A 17,272-nucleotide genomic window follows, 5' to 3' on the forward strand; every position below is an offset into this window, starting at 1 on the left:
ATTGAAGGATAAATCAATAGCTTTTTTGTGTTTGAATTATCGATTTTGATTCTATTTAAACCGCCTGGTTTTACAGCTTATTAACGCTACTGTGTACATTCCATAATGGATAATTCTATTGAAAGGAGTTATAATTTGAAATTTTAGGATAAAATAAAAATCCCAAAATGGAAGGTGGTCCGTTATATTCCCCGACTATATTATGTAGTCTCTTTTGAAACCGCCAAGTTGTTGTTATTTCTGTTGAAGTATTTAATTTACTGGTAAATCTCATTCGGCGGCAATTTTCAAATTTTAGCGCACAAAGCTAGGGTTTAACGCAATCACAGAAAACTCAGTATTTGATTCTCGTGCTGAAATCTAACAAGGTTCTGTTGCGATTCATTATCTTTTTCAGCTGGAAAGGATAAAGAACAATGGATTTTGACGAGGAACGAAATGAAGATGTGGAAATGGCTGATAGGGAAGCCGATGAATTAAAACCTTCAACCAATGATTCTTCAGTAAGGTAAGTTTTGTAGCTTAGTTTATAGCAAGTCACAGGTTCTTAATTTTCTTGTTTGTCGTTTAAATTGTTGCATTTTCTTGATGATAGAAAGCTTTTTGTTGGAAGCATTTCTAAGAAGACAACCGAAGGTATTGATGCTATCTTGCTATATAGGTATCATTGTGATATTACGTCCCAAATTGGACCCTCTGCTGAAATATTTGAGTTCTTTAATACTCTTAAATCTTTATTTGCCTCAGACTTTGACATGAATATCGATGTTTTGGTAGTTAAATTTATCTAAAATTGGTAATATTAACATTAGGCTTCTATTGCATCTTAGTGTGATTGGGGTGTGGGAAGTTGGGTTTTGGCTTTCTTCGAACATCAAACAGTAAAGAGAGCCATTTGCAGTATGATAATAAGATTCATGTAATTGTTGATATTTGCTTGAGTAATTGAGTTTGGTATTCTCTGCTTTTGGATAAATCCTTTACTAAATAGTTTCACATCTACTTTTTGAGATCAGTGCATCTACTTTATCTGCATAATATCTGACTATCTCATTTAGTACTTCACTTTCCAGAATCATTTAGGGAGTATTTCAGCAAGTTTGGACAAGTAGCTGGTTCTAAACTACTGTGTGATAAAGACTCTGGAATGCGACAAGGAATTGGATTTGTGTCATATGCTGACCCGAAAATTGCAGATAAAGCTTTAGAGGAAGACCATACTATAGATGGTAAAAAGGTAGAATTTTCTCTTGAAAGCACCACATACTGTCATTTTTTCCTTAACTATTTTTCTCCGCCTTGGTTTGTGTCTAAAGAGGATATTCTATTTGTGTATAAGGTGGTCGTGAAGAAAGCATTAGATAAAACAACGAGAATTTATGTTGGTGATTTTCCATTATCTTTAACTCAAGGTAAAGAGTATACATGATATCATTTCTTATTTCTGCCAGTTGAAAAAGTTGCTGCTTTAACCTAGTGATTAATTTCAGATGAGTTGAAGGAATATTTTTCTTATTATGGCTCTGTTGTGGATCATTGCATCGTTATGGATAAAACAACTGGTCAGAGCAGAGGTTTTGGCTTTGTAAGTTTTGATAAAGAGGAAACAGTTGAAGAAGTTTTATCTAATGGCCATATCCATGAACTTTGTGGCAAACAAGTGAGTAATTAGATATTTGTCCAGCACAGAACTGATTGTTGCCTCTTTTAATTGGACTTCACAAAAAAAAATTGCTGTCTTTAGGTTGCAATTAGGAAGTCTAAGCCAAAGAGAGATTGTATTGGACATACAAGTGAAAGCCAGATACATCATGGTAGGAGTGGTTCAAAATCATATTATAGCGATGATGGTTACAGAGGCAGCAGCCATGGTGTTCCTGCCTCCTATGGTCGTGGTCGTGGTTATGGGAACAGTGGTAACATCTGGAGTTATGGGGGCAACAGAGTATACAGAGGTGGTGGCAGAAATGGTGTCTATGCATATGGAAACACCGGTGCTGCTAATGAAAGGTATGTGACTGCCTACTATGGTCGTAGTAGAGGTTATGGGTACAGTGGTAGAAGCTGGAATGATGGGGGCAACATAGGATATGGAGGTGGTGGCAGTAATGGCGCCTGTGTATATGGGAACACTGGTGCTGCTACTGGAAGGTCTGTGCCTGCCTACTATGGTCGTGGTCGTGGTTATGGGAACAGTGGTAATATCTGGAAATATGAGGGCAATGGAGGATATAGAGGTGGTGGCACAAATGATGCCTATGCATATGACAACATCGGTGCTGCTAATAGAAGGTATCATCCTTATTGAAAGTGACAAAATCGCCTCCAAGGCTGCAAATATTAAATGAGTTTTGACTGTTGCATTTAGGCGTAAAATCTTTGCTGGTGCCCCCTACCACTAACTTCTTGTAAGATGAGTGTATTGGGATATAAAGATAGCACACAGTTCTTTGTTTTAAGTTTTACAAGTCGATCAACCATCTTATCTTGTAAGAAAACCTTGTGATTCTGATCTCACATTTAAATGAAATTAAATGTAGATGACAACTTTGTGTGAAAACTGAATGCTTGTGGGCTGTGGATGAGTTTTTACTAATAGGAACTAATAAAAGTTTAACTAAATTTCGTTCTGCTCAAAGCCAGATTGAAGATTTCTCAAACATATTGTCATTTCCTTATCTGCAACAAGAAGTTTTATCTTTATGAATTTTAATTGCTAATTGTATCATTTTACATATTTACTATCCTTTCGAATATAAAATAAGCTTCGCCATGCAAATGTGAAAAACTCAAGTGTTATTTTTTTGGTTCGCTGACATATTTTTTTTGAATTGTGTATTTGTTTCACATTTAAACTATCTCTTTTTCTTGAGTTTTATATCTAAATTGTTGAGACAGTGAGAAATACACCACGTACTCATTATATATGAGTTGCATATCAAATTTATTTTGGATAACCATATCTTAATTCCAAAATGAAAAAGAAAAACTTAAAATTATAAACTAACATAAAAAAATAATAATAATAAAAGGAATATATTGGTCATATATATTTTTTACTTCTAAATTTAACACTCAAACTATGTTGTAAGAAAGCTTCTTCTCTTTTTAATTTCCGAATGAAGCTATTTGTTATTTTTCATAGTTAGCTTGTTAACAACATGTATCTATAACATTATTTAGGAAGAAGAAAAGAGAACAATAGATGATAGAAAAGAAATCTAGGGAGCAATATATTGATATTTATAGTGATATTTGACTGTCTTTTCAACTATTCAAATTTATATAATGGAGCATAATAAATTATGATGCATAAATTTTAGAGTATTCTAGTTTCAAAATTCAAAGAGTCGCCGAATTGGAAGATTTCATACATTATTTTATTTTCTGATTTAGTAAAATTTAACCTAATCAATTATAATTATAATGTCATAACTAAAAAGTTAATTGTAGTTGTTGGATGTCATATTCCTCCATCATGTAATTAAAATATTAGTATTTAACTAATAAATTAATTTTATTTTGATTTAGTAAAAGGATAAAATGATAATTCAATACTTTGAAGGTTTGAGCTTTCCAATTTAATATATATAGAGTGTGTCTCTTGTTGGATAGTTCGAAATTGATATTTAGTTACATTTAGAAACTTTACCCTGTCAATCTGCTAAGATTCGATAATTGGTTAATAAAAAAATCAATTTATCAAAATTGTCAAACCAATAACTCATTATTTATAATTAACTAAGATTCCATAATTGGTTAATAAAAAAAATCAATTTATCAAAATTATCAAACCAATAACTCATTATTTATAATTAACTTATTTGTGTAACGAATACTAGAAGTTTTTTTAAAATTTAAACTATTTTCTCTATTATGTCTTGCTTTTCTTTTTAGCAATTAGTTAAAAAACGAATGATATATTTTTAGATTTAAGTAACAATTTAAATTTAAATATTCATTTATCTTTATTGAAATGAATTATAATCAAATAAATATCTCAACTTATTTTAGACCCCTTCGGCGGTACCAAATAAATGACTACTTGAATCGGGGTTTTGAGCATAAAGATTCCATTGACCTGTAAAAAGTGGACCTAACCCTTGGGGATGCGGTAATACATCTAAGAAATTATTCCACCGAACTTCAAATTTTAAAAATCTTTTTTTTTTTAAACTCTGAATTAAATAGAGTTATAATTTGAATGTTAAAAAATAAAAATCCCAATATGGAAGGTAGTGCGTTATATTACCGCCAAGAAGTTGTTATTTCTGTTGAAGTATTTGATTTACTGGTAAATCTCATTCGGCGGCAATTTTCAAATTTTAGCACACAAAGCTAGGGTTTAACGCAATCACAAATAACTCAGTATTTGATTCTCGTGCTGAAATCCGTCTAGGTTTTGTTGCGATTCATTATCTCTTTCGATCAGTTGGAAAGGATATGGCTGATAGGGAAGCCCCTGGTTCTTCAGCAAGGTAAGTTCATAGCTTGTTGCAAATCACATGTTCTTGAATATTTCCTTGTTTATCGTTTGAATTTTACCAAATCGGTTGTATTTTCTTGATGATAGATCACTTTTTATTGGAGGCATTTCTATGGATATAACCGAAGGTATTGATGCTATCTTGTGATATTACGTCCCAAATTGGATCCTCTGTTTTTTAAGTCTTCAATTTATGAATTTTTTAACTTTCCAGAATCATTGAGGGCTCATTTCAGTCAGTTTGGAGAGATAGCTGATTTAGTACTAAAGCGTGATAAAGGTTTTGGATTTGTTACATATGCTAACCCGGAAACTGTAGATGAAGTTTTAAACACATACCATAACATAGCTAGTAAAGAGGTAGAATTTTCTCCTGAAAGCACCACATTCTCTCATTTTTCCTATTACTCTTTGCCTTGTGTTAATGTTTAAAGAGTATATTTGTGTATAAGGTGGATGTGAAGATACCGGTAACTTATAGACAGAGAATTCATGTTGGTGAACTTCCGTTGTCTTTAACCGAAGGTAAAGAGTATACATGATATCACTTCTTATTTCTGCCAGTTTGCTAGCTCTTTAATTTAACCTAGTGATTAGTTTCAGGTGAGTTGAAGGAATATTTTTCGTCTTATGGCAATGTTGTGGGAAATCAGATCGTTTTGGATAAAACAACTGGCCGCTCCAGAGGCTTTGCCTTTGTGAGTTTTGATACAGAAGAAGCAGTTGAAAAAGTTTTATCTAATAGAGATAGGCACGAACTTCGTGGCAAACAAGTGAGTAAATTAGGAATTTATAGAATACAGAACTGATGGTTGCCTCTTTTACTTTGGTGTAACAAAAAAAAAAGTTGTCGTATGTAGGTTAAAACTACGAGGGTTTTTCCAGTTAGAGCTGGTGATCGTGATCGTAGTTATGGGTGCAACAGAGGGAATGCTGGTATTGAAAGTGACAAGTTCGCCTCCAAGGCTGCAAATGAGTTTTGAGTGTTGCATTTTAGGTGTAAAATCTTTGATGGTGCATACATTTCTTTGTTTTAACTTTTTACATGTCAATCAACCATCTTATCTAGGTTGAGAACCTTGTGGTTCTCATCTCACATTTAAATGAAATGATATGTAGATGACAACTTTGTATGAAAACTGAATGCCTGTGGGCTGTGGATGAGTTTTTACTAATAGGAACTAATTGCAAGTTTAACTAAATTTTAATTCTGCTCAAAGCCAGATTGAAGATTTCTCAAACATATTGTCATTTTCTTATTTTTCTTTATGAATTTTAATTGCTAATTGTATCATTTTGCATATTCACTATCCTTTGGAATATGAAATAAGCATCGTCATGACAAAATGTGAAAAACACATCTCGATGCTAACTAAACTTTCAATTGAACTTATGAAGAACGAAGCTATGTGTTTCAATTTATATTTTCAATTGAAATTGTTATGTATTGTCATTTTCTTTTAGGACATGACAATTTTTTATCTTAAAAAGAGAAAATATAATGCACACCATCACATATTATTTATAAATTTAAATGTATTTTTTATACTCCATATAATTTAGGTATAAAATTCAAAAAAAATACAAATAACTTAAATATATGTTTGATACGAAAAAAGACCAAAAAAAAAAAATTGTACGTGTTGAGACTAAATTTGTAGTGTAATAAATAGCCTCAGAACGGCGTTGGAAGCGGTCTAATCCATTTTTAAGCGCTTTATTTACTCCCCTCGTTTTCCTCTCCTTCACTTCACTTCACGTCACGTCCCTTTCTGAAAAATCACTCAACGTTTTCTGAATGAGGCCTAACTTCTTGCCTCCTGGGCTTGTTTCCAATCTCCAAGATGTGCTTTCTAGCAGAAAGGGTGCTCCCCAAAACAATGATTCCACGGAACCCAACTCGGATCCTGTAGAGGTTGACGATACAAAGCCTGTTGTTTTGGTTACTAACGCTGATGGGATTGAATCCCCTGGCCTAACGTATCTTGTTGATGCTCTTGTTCGTCTCGGCCTCTACAATGTTAACATTTGCGCTCCTCAATCGTGAGTTTCTCTTTTAAATTTCTATTTTCCCTCGCAGTTTCTTGATTAACATGATCTGGGATATTGTACTCTTGTGATTGGGCTGTATTTTGTAGATGTTGAAATTCTGCAATGCGGGATCTCTTGGTTTTTGTGGTCGATTTGGGTGTATTGTTAATTCGTTGCAGTTTATATGGAATGTATATCAGAGATTTCTAATGAAACAGTGGAATAAGACAATGTTGGTTTCTATCTGAATTAGTTATGCTGCAATTAGTGTATTATTTTCTAATGTTTTCCCCATGCATTAGTAAAACTAATATTAGACTGGTTAAAATGATTTAATCATAATCCAGACTAACTGCTTAATAACCTATGGTTAATGTGTTTTCTTCCAAATGCTACTGTAGAGATGAATCAACGGCAGGCCATTCTTTTACTCTGAAAGAATCCATTGCGGTTACTTCGGCTGAGATTCATGGTGCTACTGCTTATGAAGTTTCAGGTATGGTTTTTAGTGTATATGTTCTACTCGGTCTTTTGTTGGAAAGCTTGTAATTGATATTTATTCGAGCTTTGTAGGACTACTCTTACGTTTAGAAACTAATACTGTATTTCAGCTCTAACATGTTACGCCTTTAAATTTGTTCTTGTGTCAGGGACTCCCTTAGATTGTGTGTCATTAGCCTTGTCTGGTGCACTATTTTCCTGGTCAAAGCCTATGCTGGTATTTTTTGACATGCTTTCAGTTATACCATTTTCCTATTTCATTTTTGGCTTTGGTATTGCTTATGTTGCTCAGTATCCTCTGTTATTTATTTCTGCTTGGACCTTTAGGTGATAAGTGGAATCAACAAGGGCTCAAGTTGTGGCCGTCATATGTAAGTAGTGTTTTCTTTTTATGACCTTTCTTTTAGTGAACTGTAATTTAGCACAAATTTATAGTTTGAAATTGTTTTATTAGTGACTATTGCTCATATTGAAGTTATGAATTGGCACTTTCTTCCTCTTTTAGTTGTTATTTCTATATCAGCATAGAATTTTGTGATTATTTGTACTACTTCACTGTTTCCAGGTTTTACTCAGGTGTTGTTGCTGGTGCAAGGGAGTCACTGTTTAGTGGTGTGCCATCTATATCGATATCACTTGACTGGTATTTGCCTATCATTTAGGGTATACTGCTGAAAACTTTGATCACTCTTGATGGTCTTAACAATGTACCTGTAATCTTTTCTTTTTAGGAAGAAGGATGAAAGTCAGGAAAGTGATTTCAAGGATGCCGTAGGTGTTTGTTTACCATTGATAAATGCAGCCCTTAGAGATATAGAGAAGGGAGTTTTTCCCAAATGTTGCTTGCTGCATGTGGAAATTCCAAAGTCTCCTCTGACAAACAAGGTCTGTTTTATTGTCACCCTTGTGGTGCTTCTTCCCATTGAGAAAAAATACAAGTATTTGGACTTGTGATTCCTTGGTCAGACCAGTTCATCAAAAAGAGTTTCCATTCGAAACTGCTATTTTTCAATCATTCTGAAGAATGTACATGTGACTCTATTGTGTTGGCATGCAAAAGCAAAGTCTCAGTCTTCTTTCCTTTTACTCCCCAAGTCCAACCACTATACTATTTTGCTTTAGCATATTATATCTCTCCATGTATGTGGATGTAGACTGATTATTTTTGCCTTTTATGTGACAGGGATTTAAATCGACCAGGCAAAGTCATTGGAGCCTTAAGCTTTGCTGGCAAGCTATTTCAGCAAGCAGGAATCCTGCTGCCGGACGTTTTGTTCCCAATCAGCAAATGCTTGGACTGCAGCTTGCTCAACTAGGCCGAGATGCTTCTGCAGCGGTGAGTTAACTCGTCCTTCACTGGTATGTGGTGACCTAGATAATTATGATGATGATAGCAAGTGTGTAGTATTGCCTCTTAGTGAGTGACAACCTAATTGCTCTTAAAGTTAAACAAGATTGAGAAGAGCTGTCTGCCTATATCTAAAAGGAATTTATATGGAGTTGAAATTCTGTTGAATCTTAAAAAAGTAGAGTAGTCAGAGCTTAAGGAAGGTAGTGACTTAAAAGCTGATTCATTTCCCAGTTTCCAGTAAGATGAGTAGTATTTGAGTGGCTTCTTTGATTCGGTTATAGTACACAATAAGACAAAAGTGCACATAAATGGGTCAAAATACAGTTATTTGTAACAAGCTTTTGGAACACTTTGCAGCCCCTGCTTGTTTTAGTTTTCTCAATCAAAGTTGCATTGTAGATACTCTTAACCATTCAGACTTCTGAATTCTCATTTTTTCTCAGGGTGCCGCTCGTCGGTTAGCCACACAGAAAAATAATATAGAAGAGGTTGAATCAGTTGGTGTATCAGGGAAATCTGATTCCAACCGGAAAGTCAAGTACTTCAGATTGGAGGTAAGGAACTTTTTTCCATCTCTATGAAAATATCGTATCCAGTTGCTGTCTTGGATAACTAATTGAGGAATCTTCAGGTTTATTTTCTAATTGAAAATGCCATTTTCAACTTAATTAATCTATGTCAATGGAAAAGAGGGTATCAGAAGAACATGTTAAATCGTTACATCAATCTATAATTTTCCTCTCTTCGAATAGCTTGTGTGGGAGCGCAAAAAAGCCAAGTGTCACACGTTTCCTTGTACTAATCTTTCTCATTGATGTAATTCCATTTCTTTGTACTTAGTACCAGTTGGTTCTAATATTTAAGTGAATGACTTTATTTGTTATTCGCACTGCAGTTACTTGACAAGAAGCAGGAAGAAGAGGATGAGGATTTAGATTTTAGAGCTCTTGAAAATGGCTTTGTAAGTTTATTTAATGTAATTGTTGTTCTTTACCCATGCGGTGCTGGGAGGGTGTTCTGGATTCCCTTAGCTGTTTCACTGCCCTTATGCTCATATACAACGTTAACTAATGCCACACTAGTGATAAGCTGTATTTATATGGTTTTGACCAATTGATTTATTGTGCTTAACAGATAGCAGTCACTCCAGTCTCTCTATCGATGCATGTAGAAGCAGACGTTCATGCAGCTGCTACAGAGTGGATTTCAACTGCATTAGAAGTCGAACAATGAAATTCATCCAGTCACACACCTGATCAGTAACCTTTTGCACATTTCGAGATGAATTTGTTTCGATCATCTATGCAAAATCTATATTGGTGATGCCTTGATTGTTGATTCTTTTTGTCTATTACCTCATCCTTTTGTATTTTGTAGTGAAGCTAAAGAAGTGCCAGTTTTTTTTTTTCTTTTGCTTGGTACCACAGGGCTGTGTTGTTGTAGGTTCCTTGCTTGACAAAGTTGTGGTTAGGCAGAATATTTAGGTTATTCTTTTCTACCTTGTAAACAGAAACAGACAGATGAAATATAGTGTAATGTTGTTTGTTACCTGATATGCTAAAAGTTGAGTGCTTGTTTACTAATACCAGATTCTTTGTGCTCAAATACTCCAAACCCCACTAGTTTAGCCGTTTTAAAATCAAACTTTGGATGTGTGAGTCTAAAATTCACACATATATATGGAGTTTGGCTTGTCAAAATTTGACTTCAAACATACTCAAAGTTAGTAAATTCAATTATTTTTACATGAAGTTATTCGGGTTATATACAACTAAGCTCGCTTGATGTTAAGCTTCTCATGTATGTATTATATAATATCTTGTGGCCAACAAAGTAATTCAAGATACATACTTTCAGTTATGACCGTCTGAATTGACTTTTTTTTAAGTTAAAAATTATAAGTTGGTAACCCCTGACTTTTGGCTTCTTTTCTTTTTTGGGTAACTTTTCCTGCTTTAGATTATGGTTTATTCGAACACTTCCAAAAACTAAAAAAAATATTTAAAAATTTAAAATTATTAAAAATAAGTCAATTCAAACACCGACTAAATTTAATCCTAAAATAAATGAATCAGCCCACAATATTATATATCTTGTAAGCTGGTAATGGATCTCTTACCTTACATAATTAAACCTAAGGACAGTTATAATATTTTTTGTTGTTAACATAAGAGTCACAAGTTATGCATAATATTATGACAATTAACAGGTCGATTGAAAGTGATGATTTGTCAATTTTACCCTTTCGAATCAAAGCTATCAATCCAACTTAATTGGGTTAGAAAACCCACATTTAGAAGGCAAGGCCCACAAGAAGGATCGGCCCATTTAGTGCCTAAAGTTGTTTTCGAAGGAAAAATGGTGGAAACTGGAAGAACTTGGAGAAGTAGATACTGTGTTAGGGTTTAGCTTCCTTCTGTGTATCAACTGTGTGTGAAAATGTCGTCGTCGTCGAAAACTTTAATTCGGACGGGCGTTTCTCTGATTAGCCGTTTGATGACCCAAAACTTGAGATGTTCAGCACAAACGCCACAAATTGCGAATCCGACACTCACTTCCAGGCTTTTTCCATCTCTCTCCTCTCACTCTCAGTCTCCGATTCGTCTTGATTTACCCCAGTTCGACGACATTGATTCGTTCAAGAAGGTTTCCACTGAAGGTTTCTTATACCCTACAGGACTTCCTTCACTGCCCTTTTTCCTCCCTGACGGTAAATTCCCTCTCTATATTTGAGACTATACTATACATTTGCGTAATGATGGTATTTAGCTGGAACGTTGAGGTACATTGTACTTTTATTATTTCATTTTGTGATACGAAATGGGTTGTGAATATACCGGATGCATATAGCTGAGCTCAACTAGGTTGGAAATTGTTGCATAGTTGAATTATTGTTTTACATTCTTTTTTTTCTGAGAAGTTGAGCATTTAGAAGTTCCGTTGCACTGTAGGTTGCTAATTGATTGAATTTCAAATGCAATGACAGTTGTTCCAATTCTAGCCTATTGCTTCTTTTTAGGTTCACACTTAACTGAACAATTTGATCTAATTAGATCACTGGAAAAAGATTTCTTTTTTCTCTAGGAAAAGATGGTATGCCTGACCAATCCATTTAAGGCTGCAGTCTGTACCATGGGTTGGTAAACTGATAGAAGTCACCTCTGCGAGTTTCTTGAGCCACTGCCTGTTCAAGTTCATTGATAACTTACAGTCAGATTATGCTGAAAGTGGATGTGCTGGATTGAAATATAGCATGGTGAAACAGGTTAAGTTAAACCAAAGATGAGCTATAGTCCAACCTCTTGAAGTCTATGTGTCGATTAAAGGTTGGGTTTCAAATATATAAAATAATAAGTGGTGACAACTTGCCCACCTCAACCCATTGTGGGGTTGCACAAATTGCTATCATAAAACTACAATTTACTAATTATTTGTCTTGATAAACTTTTGTTCGTTTTCAATGCTACAGAATTTTGCAACTAATTGTTAAACTTTAAACATTGTGATGTTGGTATCGTCCTCTGAATATTATGTCTATTTAAAGTGGTCTATTAAAAGGAACAGTGAGCTGTTAGCAACTCCTTCTTCAACCTAAATAGACAAAGAGTTTAGTTGTCTGTGAAAACTAGCTTAGTACTTTTTTGTACTAGGATGAAAAGGAGTTCTCATATCTTAAAAGATATATGAATTGAAAAAAGAAGTACCTAGAGGCTAGATGTAACCTGTTAGGTTGCCGATTTTTAGCTCATTGTAATACAATATTCTGACAGGCCATGAGTGTTAATTCATAGTTTAACAGTATCGGTGTCAAATGGGTGGGTTGGACTGGATTTGGGCGGGCCAAAATGAGTTGGGCTAAAAGATGGCTCAAAAGTTCTTGGGATGAAACTGGTTGTGCTAAAATAGGTTGGGTCATGACCCACACAACTTGGCACAATCTTCTTAACTGATTTATTTCTGCTAAAAGTGGAAATAGTTTTCATTCATTATGGTTACACCATTTATACATCCAAAGACAGTAAATCTTCGATTCGGAAAAGTTACTGCACATTCCAAAAACAAACTCAGTACTTGAATTTATATTCAATGGTCATTGCAGTTCTCGTTGTTCCCTGCATTCTAACTGGAATTTGGAGAATGTTCTCTGAAGAAGTTAGGAAACAAGAATTATCTTGATTTGTTACCTTCTCAAAATAAGAAGAATTATCTTGAATTTAGACAATCTTATATAGAGTTGATAGTTGTATGGAGGCTCTTTTTTGTCTACTTGGTTGCTTTCTGATGAGTCAAATTTACGTAGATGTTAGACAATTATATTCAGAGTTGATAGCAACCAAATGAACAAAAAAGAGCCTCCATACAACTATCAACTCTATCTTCTTTCGAGGTGATACCTGTATGAAGGAACTTTTTTTGGCTATCTGGTTGCTATACGCTTCTATAACTAGTTATTGTTGTTTAATTAAGTTTCCTAATGACTAAAAAGCTTGGGAAATAAGAAATTAAACTTGTTATATAACTCTTAGTTATTTGCACCTTCGTTGGACCGGTAATTATTGCTGTAAAAAATTATTAACAATTGACATTATTATTTGTTAGTGTCAAAAATTGACATTATTATTAGTCATTTCATCTGTATCCATTTCAACCATCAGAGACTTACATACAAAGAATCATGGAATTAACCTGGTTTTACATGAGTTATTGAGTCGTTCTTCTATGTCTGTTCATGCAGTTGATGATTCTTCATCGAGTGGGATGCTTTTGTTTCCTAAGAGAACCTACCAACCCAGCAACATGAGGCGCAAAAGGACACATGGTTACTTTGCTCGGTATGCATCTCTTCCTTGCTCTTTTAGCCACTGGACTAATGAGACACATTCTCATGAGAATAGCATTATGCACCATATGGCACCTATTTTAGCTTTTTGGGTCTTTTAGTTGTTGAAAGAATATGTACTAGACCACTTTTGTTTCTCTTCCTGTTTCTGGTAACTGTAGAATTACGACATATAATACATTCTCCAGAACTCAAGTATATCCCATGTAATGCTAGGCTTAATACGTAGCCCAGGATTCTGGTGGGCTCTCATCCTGACAATGAAAATTAGCTTTCATGTGCCTCCCAGTTTACCTGATCAGCATAGTCATTTGTTTGTCCAGCTAGTTCCATTTTCTCGGGTCACTTGCTTTTACTGGAGATTTTTTGTCTGGATTGCTTGTGTTATTTGTTGAGATCTGACAAGCGCATATTTTAATTATTGAGCAGCAAAGCAACTAAGGGTGGGCGTAGAGTTATTGCTCGACGTATTGCAAAGGGTCGATCAAGAATAACAGCATAACAACATTTTTTGTTGCATGGTTTACAAGGTGTACGGAGCAAGGCTAGAAGGCTGGTTTAGGGCATTTCTCGGCCAGTTAAATAGGTTATGTTGCAACGATTGAAAACAATGGGATCAGGAGGTGATGTTTTGATGATCCTCAAACTGGATTTTTGTACTTAGGCTCTTACTTCCCAGCTTTGTCCCCAAACTCTTCTTAATATTTTTCCAAGCTGGTTTTATTTCCCTTAAAGATATGTTTTGATCTGTAATAAGGAATTCATCTTTACTGTACCTAAGGGTCCTTGAGATTGACGTATGAGCAAAATCTATATTTTGAAGTTGTGATCTTGGCAAGGTCAAATTTCTGACATTTTTTTTTATTGATGTTGAGACCTTGGCAAAGATCAAACATTGGACATTCTTTACCTAAATTTGGACATTGACAAGATAAAACTTCAAGGTCAATTTAAGACATTTTTTATTGAAGTTGAGGCCATGACAAGATCCACTTCTTATACTTTAATTGTTATAAATTCAACTAATATTGTTGTACAACAGTTAAGAAGAAAAAGGAGGAGAATAAAATTTCTTTGAATTTTACTTATATTGAAAATGGCTATAAATTAAATAGGTATGTCCAATTAGGGCGCCTAGTGAATATAAATTTAGGGGGGTGAGGGAACAACTATCTAGTTTAGGGGGTCATCATAATGATTTCTATTTTGCAACTTTACCTGTGTTTGGGAATGATTTCAAATGTATGCGACTAAAGTTGAAAGTTGCGTTCGATTTCAGTTATCTAAAATCTGATTTTATTAAGTCCAAAACATCGGACATTATTGCTGAAGTTTGATATGACTTGTCAAGATTAACTTTAGGCTATTTTTGAATGAAGTTGTGTACTTGATAAAGTCAAACCTTAGACTTATTTTTATATATAGCTAAGGCAAAATTCAATTTTTTTTCACTAATGTCATCGCCAAGACAAGGCCAAACTCGAGTCATTTTTATTGACATAGTAGCAACCAATATCACTCATGAAAAAAAACCATACTCTTACATGCAAAAATTGGCTAGAACTTCAATCATTCTCTCTATTGGGCCCTTTGTAAATCCAATTCGAAAAAGCGAGCCTTGGCCCCAGGCCCATGTTTTTCTTCTTTTGTATTTCACTGTAGTATATTCGCATCTCCTTTATAATAAATAAATAAATTAAAATTCACATCTCCGAGACCTGACATTCATCGGCTTCTCTCCTCTCCTCTCCTGCAAAAACCAGTATCTGCAGCCTGTTCATAACCTGCCATGGCAGAATTCAGAGGCAATGAAACCCCTTCATCTACTGCAGGTAACGTTTCCTATTCTCTTAGCTGTTGCAATTGATAAGGGTTTCTTAAGGGAATATGAAATATTGCAAATTAAAATGCTGAGTGATTTTAATTACAAGGAAAAACAAATTGTATATTTTGCCTAATTCCTCATGTATTCATGAATAACTGAACAAAATTTGATTTTGGCTCTATTAAGAATGTTTCAATTGGAGCATGTATGCGGATGATTGTGATTGTTTTAAAAATTCAATCTTTGTGTTAATTGATACTGACTTTCGTATTTGCGTTGGATATACCGCATCCTTATTGATGTGGTTGTTTGGTTTCTTTATATGGTATTGGGTAATCCTTGGCCTTGAAACTTTTGATTTTTTGAGATTGAGTTAAACTCAAAAGGTTTATTTCTTTATTAGCTAAGTTTCATCCCAATCTTAAATTTGTTGGGACCGTTGTTATATTGTCTATGTTCCAGTTGTGGGGCTTGGGTTTGTGGGGTTGTTGGATATCCCACATTGGTTTGGATGTGGTCCATTGGTCTCTTTATATGGTGGCAATCATTGCCTTGATGCTTGTTTTGGGGATTGAATTAGACACAAACATTATCTCTTTATCAGGGTAAGACTCATTCCGATTCTTGATTTGATCAATGTTGGGCCTCGGTATTATATTCTCCACATTTTAGTTGCCAGACTGGCATATGAGGGTGTTGGATATCCCAGATTTGGGGGATGGGATGGGATGCTTTGGTTTAGTTATAAGGTCTTAGAAATCCTCTAGATTTTGGAAGTTGAGTTAGTTCAAGTTTCATTTGTCGTTCTTTATCTTGATATATGTTGCTTGGACTCTTCAAAATTGTCATAAGTTCATGTTGGATTCTCCGTAAGTACTGTATGTTTTAAGAATCCGACACGGGTGCGGCATTGAAACTAAAAAATCTGCACAACTTAGATCATGGTAATGGTCTGACCTTTTCTTCTCAGTTTGTTCTTGTATTCTCTAGTCTGTTGGTAATTGATTTATTTCTGATGCTAATCTAGCCTTGTCTGTTGTTGTACAAACTTTAGGACGTTAGTTGGTTTATGTTCCTCGTTTCCATTTTGATCTCTTTGTAATGTTAGATGTGAAAGATGTAAAAGCACCAAATTTGATTGAACGTGCAAAGGAAGAGATTGAGGCTATGATTCACCACGATAAAAAACCTCACCATCACAAGGAAACTCATGGAGCTAGTGACATTGATGCAAACACCCCAGTTGATGAAGTAAAGGGACCAAATGTATTTGAACGAGTCAAGGAAGAAATTGAGGCAGTTGTACAAAGTATCCACCCTAAGAAATGATCCAACTCTTCTCATGCCATTATTTAACAATATTGGTCTGATGTACAATAGCTAATTGCTATGTATAAATAGTACTGATTTCTTGGTGTTTACAATGGAAGGTGTTGCTATTTGTGACAGCATTTGATGTCTAATGATCTTTTAGAACGATCCTTGCTGATTTCTTTTGTATAACCATGGTTTCCGGGCTACCTTGTGTGCACCTCGACTAATTCCATGTGGTACTATTGTTACCTCCCTTACTAGCAACTCATCACCTAATGTTTTTGCATCTGCAGGGATTTGAACCTGAAATGTCATTATTTCCAATCCATTTCATTGACTACTGAGCCACACCCTGAGTTGCCTTGCAGATCTTAGTTTCTATGAAATGATGACTGTGTCTTGACGTTGCCTCGAAGTCAACATTCCGGTACAGTTGAAACATTTCATTTAGTACTAGGAGGTAGTAACTAGTATGTATTCTAAGAATAGTCAAAGAATGTGCTAGTTGACTCGAACATCACCGTCATCTTAAAAGACAAAAAGTAATGGCAATATCTTCCCATGGTGAAACATATGAGTCTAGTGAAAAGATCTATTTCTATTCCCCACAGCAGGAGTAGCAGTGTTGAAGCTTAGGGTTGAGGATTAGATACCACAATTAGGAACACTCCCACTGTAGGAGATAAGATCAACATACGCCCTATCCTCTTTAGACGTCATTTATTGGATTACACTAGATATGTTATTGTTGTAATGGTGAAGTCTGGACAGGTCAGAAATCACTCATAGGGCGGTGTAAGAAGTTTTCGAATTTCCTTGCTGGGAATAAAGTTTGAAATAGTAAGGGAAAGAAAAGAATAAAGGAAAAAGTTTATGTGTAGGTAAAAGTATTCCCATCTGATTAAAAAGGGAAAAAAAAAGCTA

General features: G+C 34.7%; 5 protein-coding genes across 8 annotated transcripts; all 5 read left to right on the top strand.

The window, feature by feature from the left end:
• Positions 1-137: 137 nt before the first annotated feature.
• On the top strand, positions 138-2,560 carry LOC104648075 (heterogeneous nuclear ribonucleoprotein 1). Of its 2 annotated transcripts, XM_069298782.1 has the most exons (7): positions 138-263; positions 398-508; positions 596-636; positions 1,059-1,237; positions 1,340-1,412; positions 1,491-1,660; positions 1,745-2,560. In XM_069298782.1, exons 2-7 carry the CDS (start codon positions 417-419, stop codon positions 2,306-2,308), a joined length of 1,119 nt encoding a protein of 372 aa, XP_069154883.1. In that variant the 5' UTR covers positions 138-263; positions 398-416; the 3' UTR covers positions 2,309-2,560. The 2 variants fall into 2 exon arrangements, with proteins under 2 accessions (XP_069154883.1, XP_010322842.1); XM_010324540.4 differs by lacking the exon at positions 138-263 and having other exon boundaries at positions 275-508; positions 1,074-1,237.
• A 1,735-nt stretch (positions 2,561-4,295) lies between these two features.
• On the top strand, positions 4,296-5,617 carry LOC101263527 (heterogeneous nuclear ribonucleoprotein 1-like). Of its 3 annotated transcripts, none has more exons than XM_026031347.2 (6): positions 4,296-4,478; positions 4,574-4,614; positions 4,701-4,846; positions 4,939-5,011; positions 5,084-5,259; positions 5,347-5,617. In XM_026031347.2, the coding sequence occupies exons 1-6, from the start codon at positions 4,444-4,446 to the stop codon at positions 5,467-5,469; spliced, it is 594 nt and encodes a 197-aa protein (XP_025887132.1). In that variant the 5' UTR covers positions 4,296-4,443; the 3' UTR covers positions 5,470-5,617. The 3 variants fall into 3 exon arrangements, with proteins under 3 accessions (XP_025887132.1, XP_025887133.1, XP_019069854.1); XM_026031348.2 differs by having other exon boundaries at positions 5,334-5,484; XM_019214309.3 differs by having other exon boundaries at positions 4,314-4,478; positions 5,090-5,259.
• Positions 5,618-6,189: 572 nt separating this feature from the next.
• Positions 6,190-9,922, top strand: LOC101267031 (uncharacterized). Its single transcript, XM_004241831.5, has 10 exons — positions 6,190-6,529; positions 6,919-7,013; positions 7,168-7,235; positions 7,346-7,389; positions 7,584-7,661; positions 7,750-7,903; positions 8,202-8,354; positions 8,813-8,923; positions 9,265-9,330; positions 9,504-9,922. The coding sequence occupies exons 1-10, from the start codon at positions 6,285-6,287 to the stop codon at positions 9,600-9,602; spliced, it is 1,113 nt and encodes a 370-aa protein (XP_004241879.1). The 5' UTR covers positions 6,190-6,284; the 3' UTR covers positions 9,603-9,922.
• A 736-nt stretch (positions 9,923-10,658) lies between these two features.
• Positions 10,659-14,031, top strand: LOC101254397 (uncharacterized). The gene is made up of 3 exons (XM_004241876.5): positions 10,659-11,079; positions 13,105-13,201; positions 13,639-14,031. Exons 1-3 carry the CDS (start codon positions 10,809-10,811, stop codon positions 13,709-13,711), a joined length of 441 nt encoding a protein of 146 aa, XP_004241924.1. The 5' UTR covers positions 10,659-10,808; the 3' UTR covers positions 13,712-14,031.
• Positions 14,032-14,882: 851 nt separating this feature from the next.
• Positions 14,883-16,554, top strand: LOC101257574 (uncharacterized). The gene is made up of 2 exons (XM_010324539.4): positions 14,883-15,041; positions 16,143-16,554. Exons 1-2 carry the CDS (start codon positions 14,999-15,001, stop codon positions 16,361-16,363), a joined length of 264 nt encoding a protein of 87 aa, XP_010322841.1. The 5' UTR covers positions 14,883-14,998; the 3' UTR covers positions 16,364-16,554.
• The last annotated feature ends 718 nt before the right edge of the window (positions 16,555-17,272 follow it).

Source organism: Solanum lycopersicum, chromosome 6 (assembly GCF_036512215.1).
Source record: "Solanum lycopersicum chromosome 6, SLM_r2.1".
Taxonomy (NCBI): domain Eukaryota; kingdom Viridiplantae; phylum Streptophyta; class Magnoliopsida; order Solanales; family Solanaceae; genus Solanum; species Solanum lycopersicum.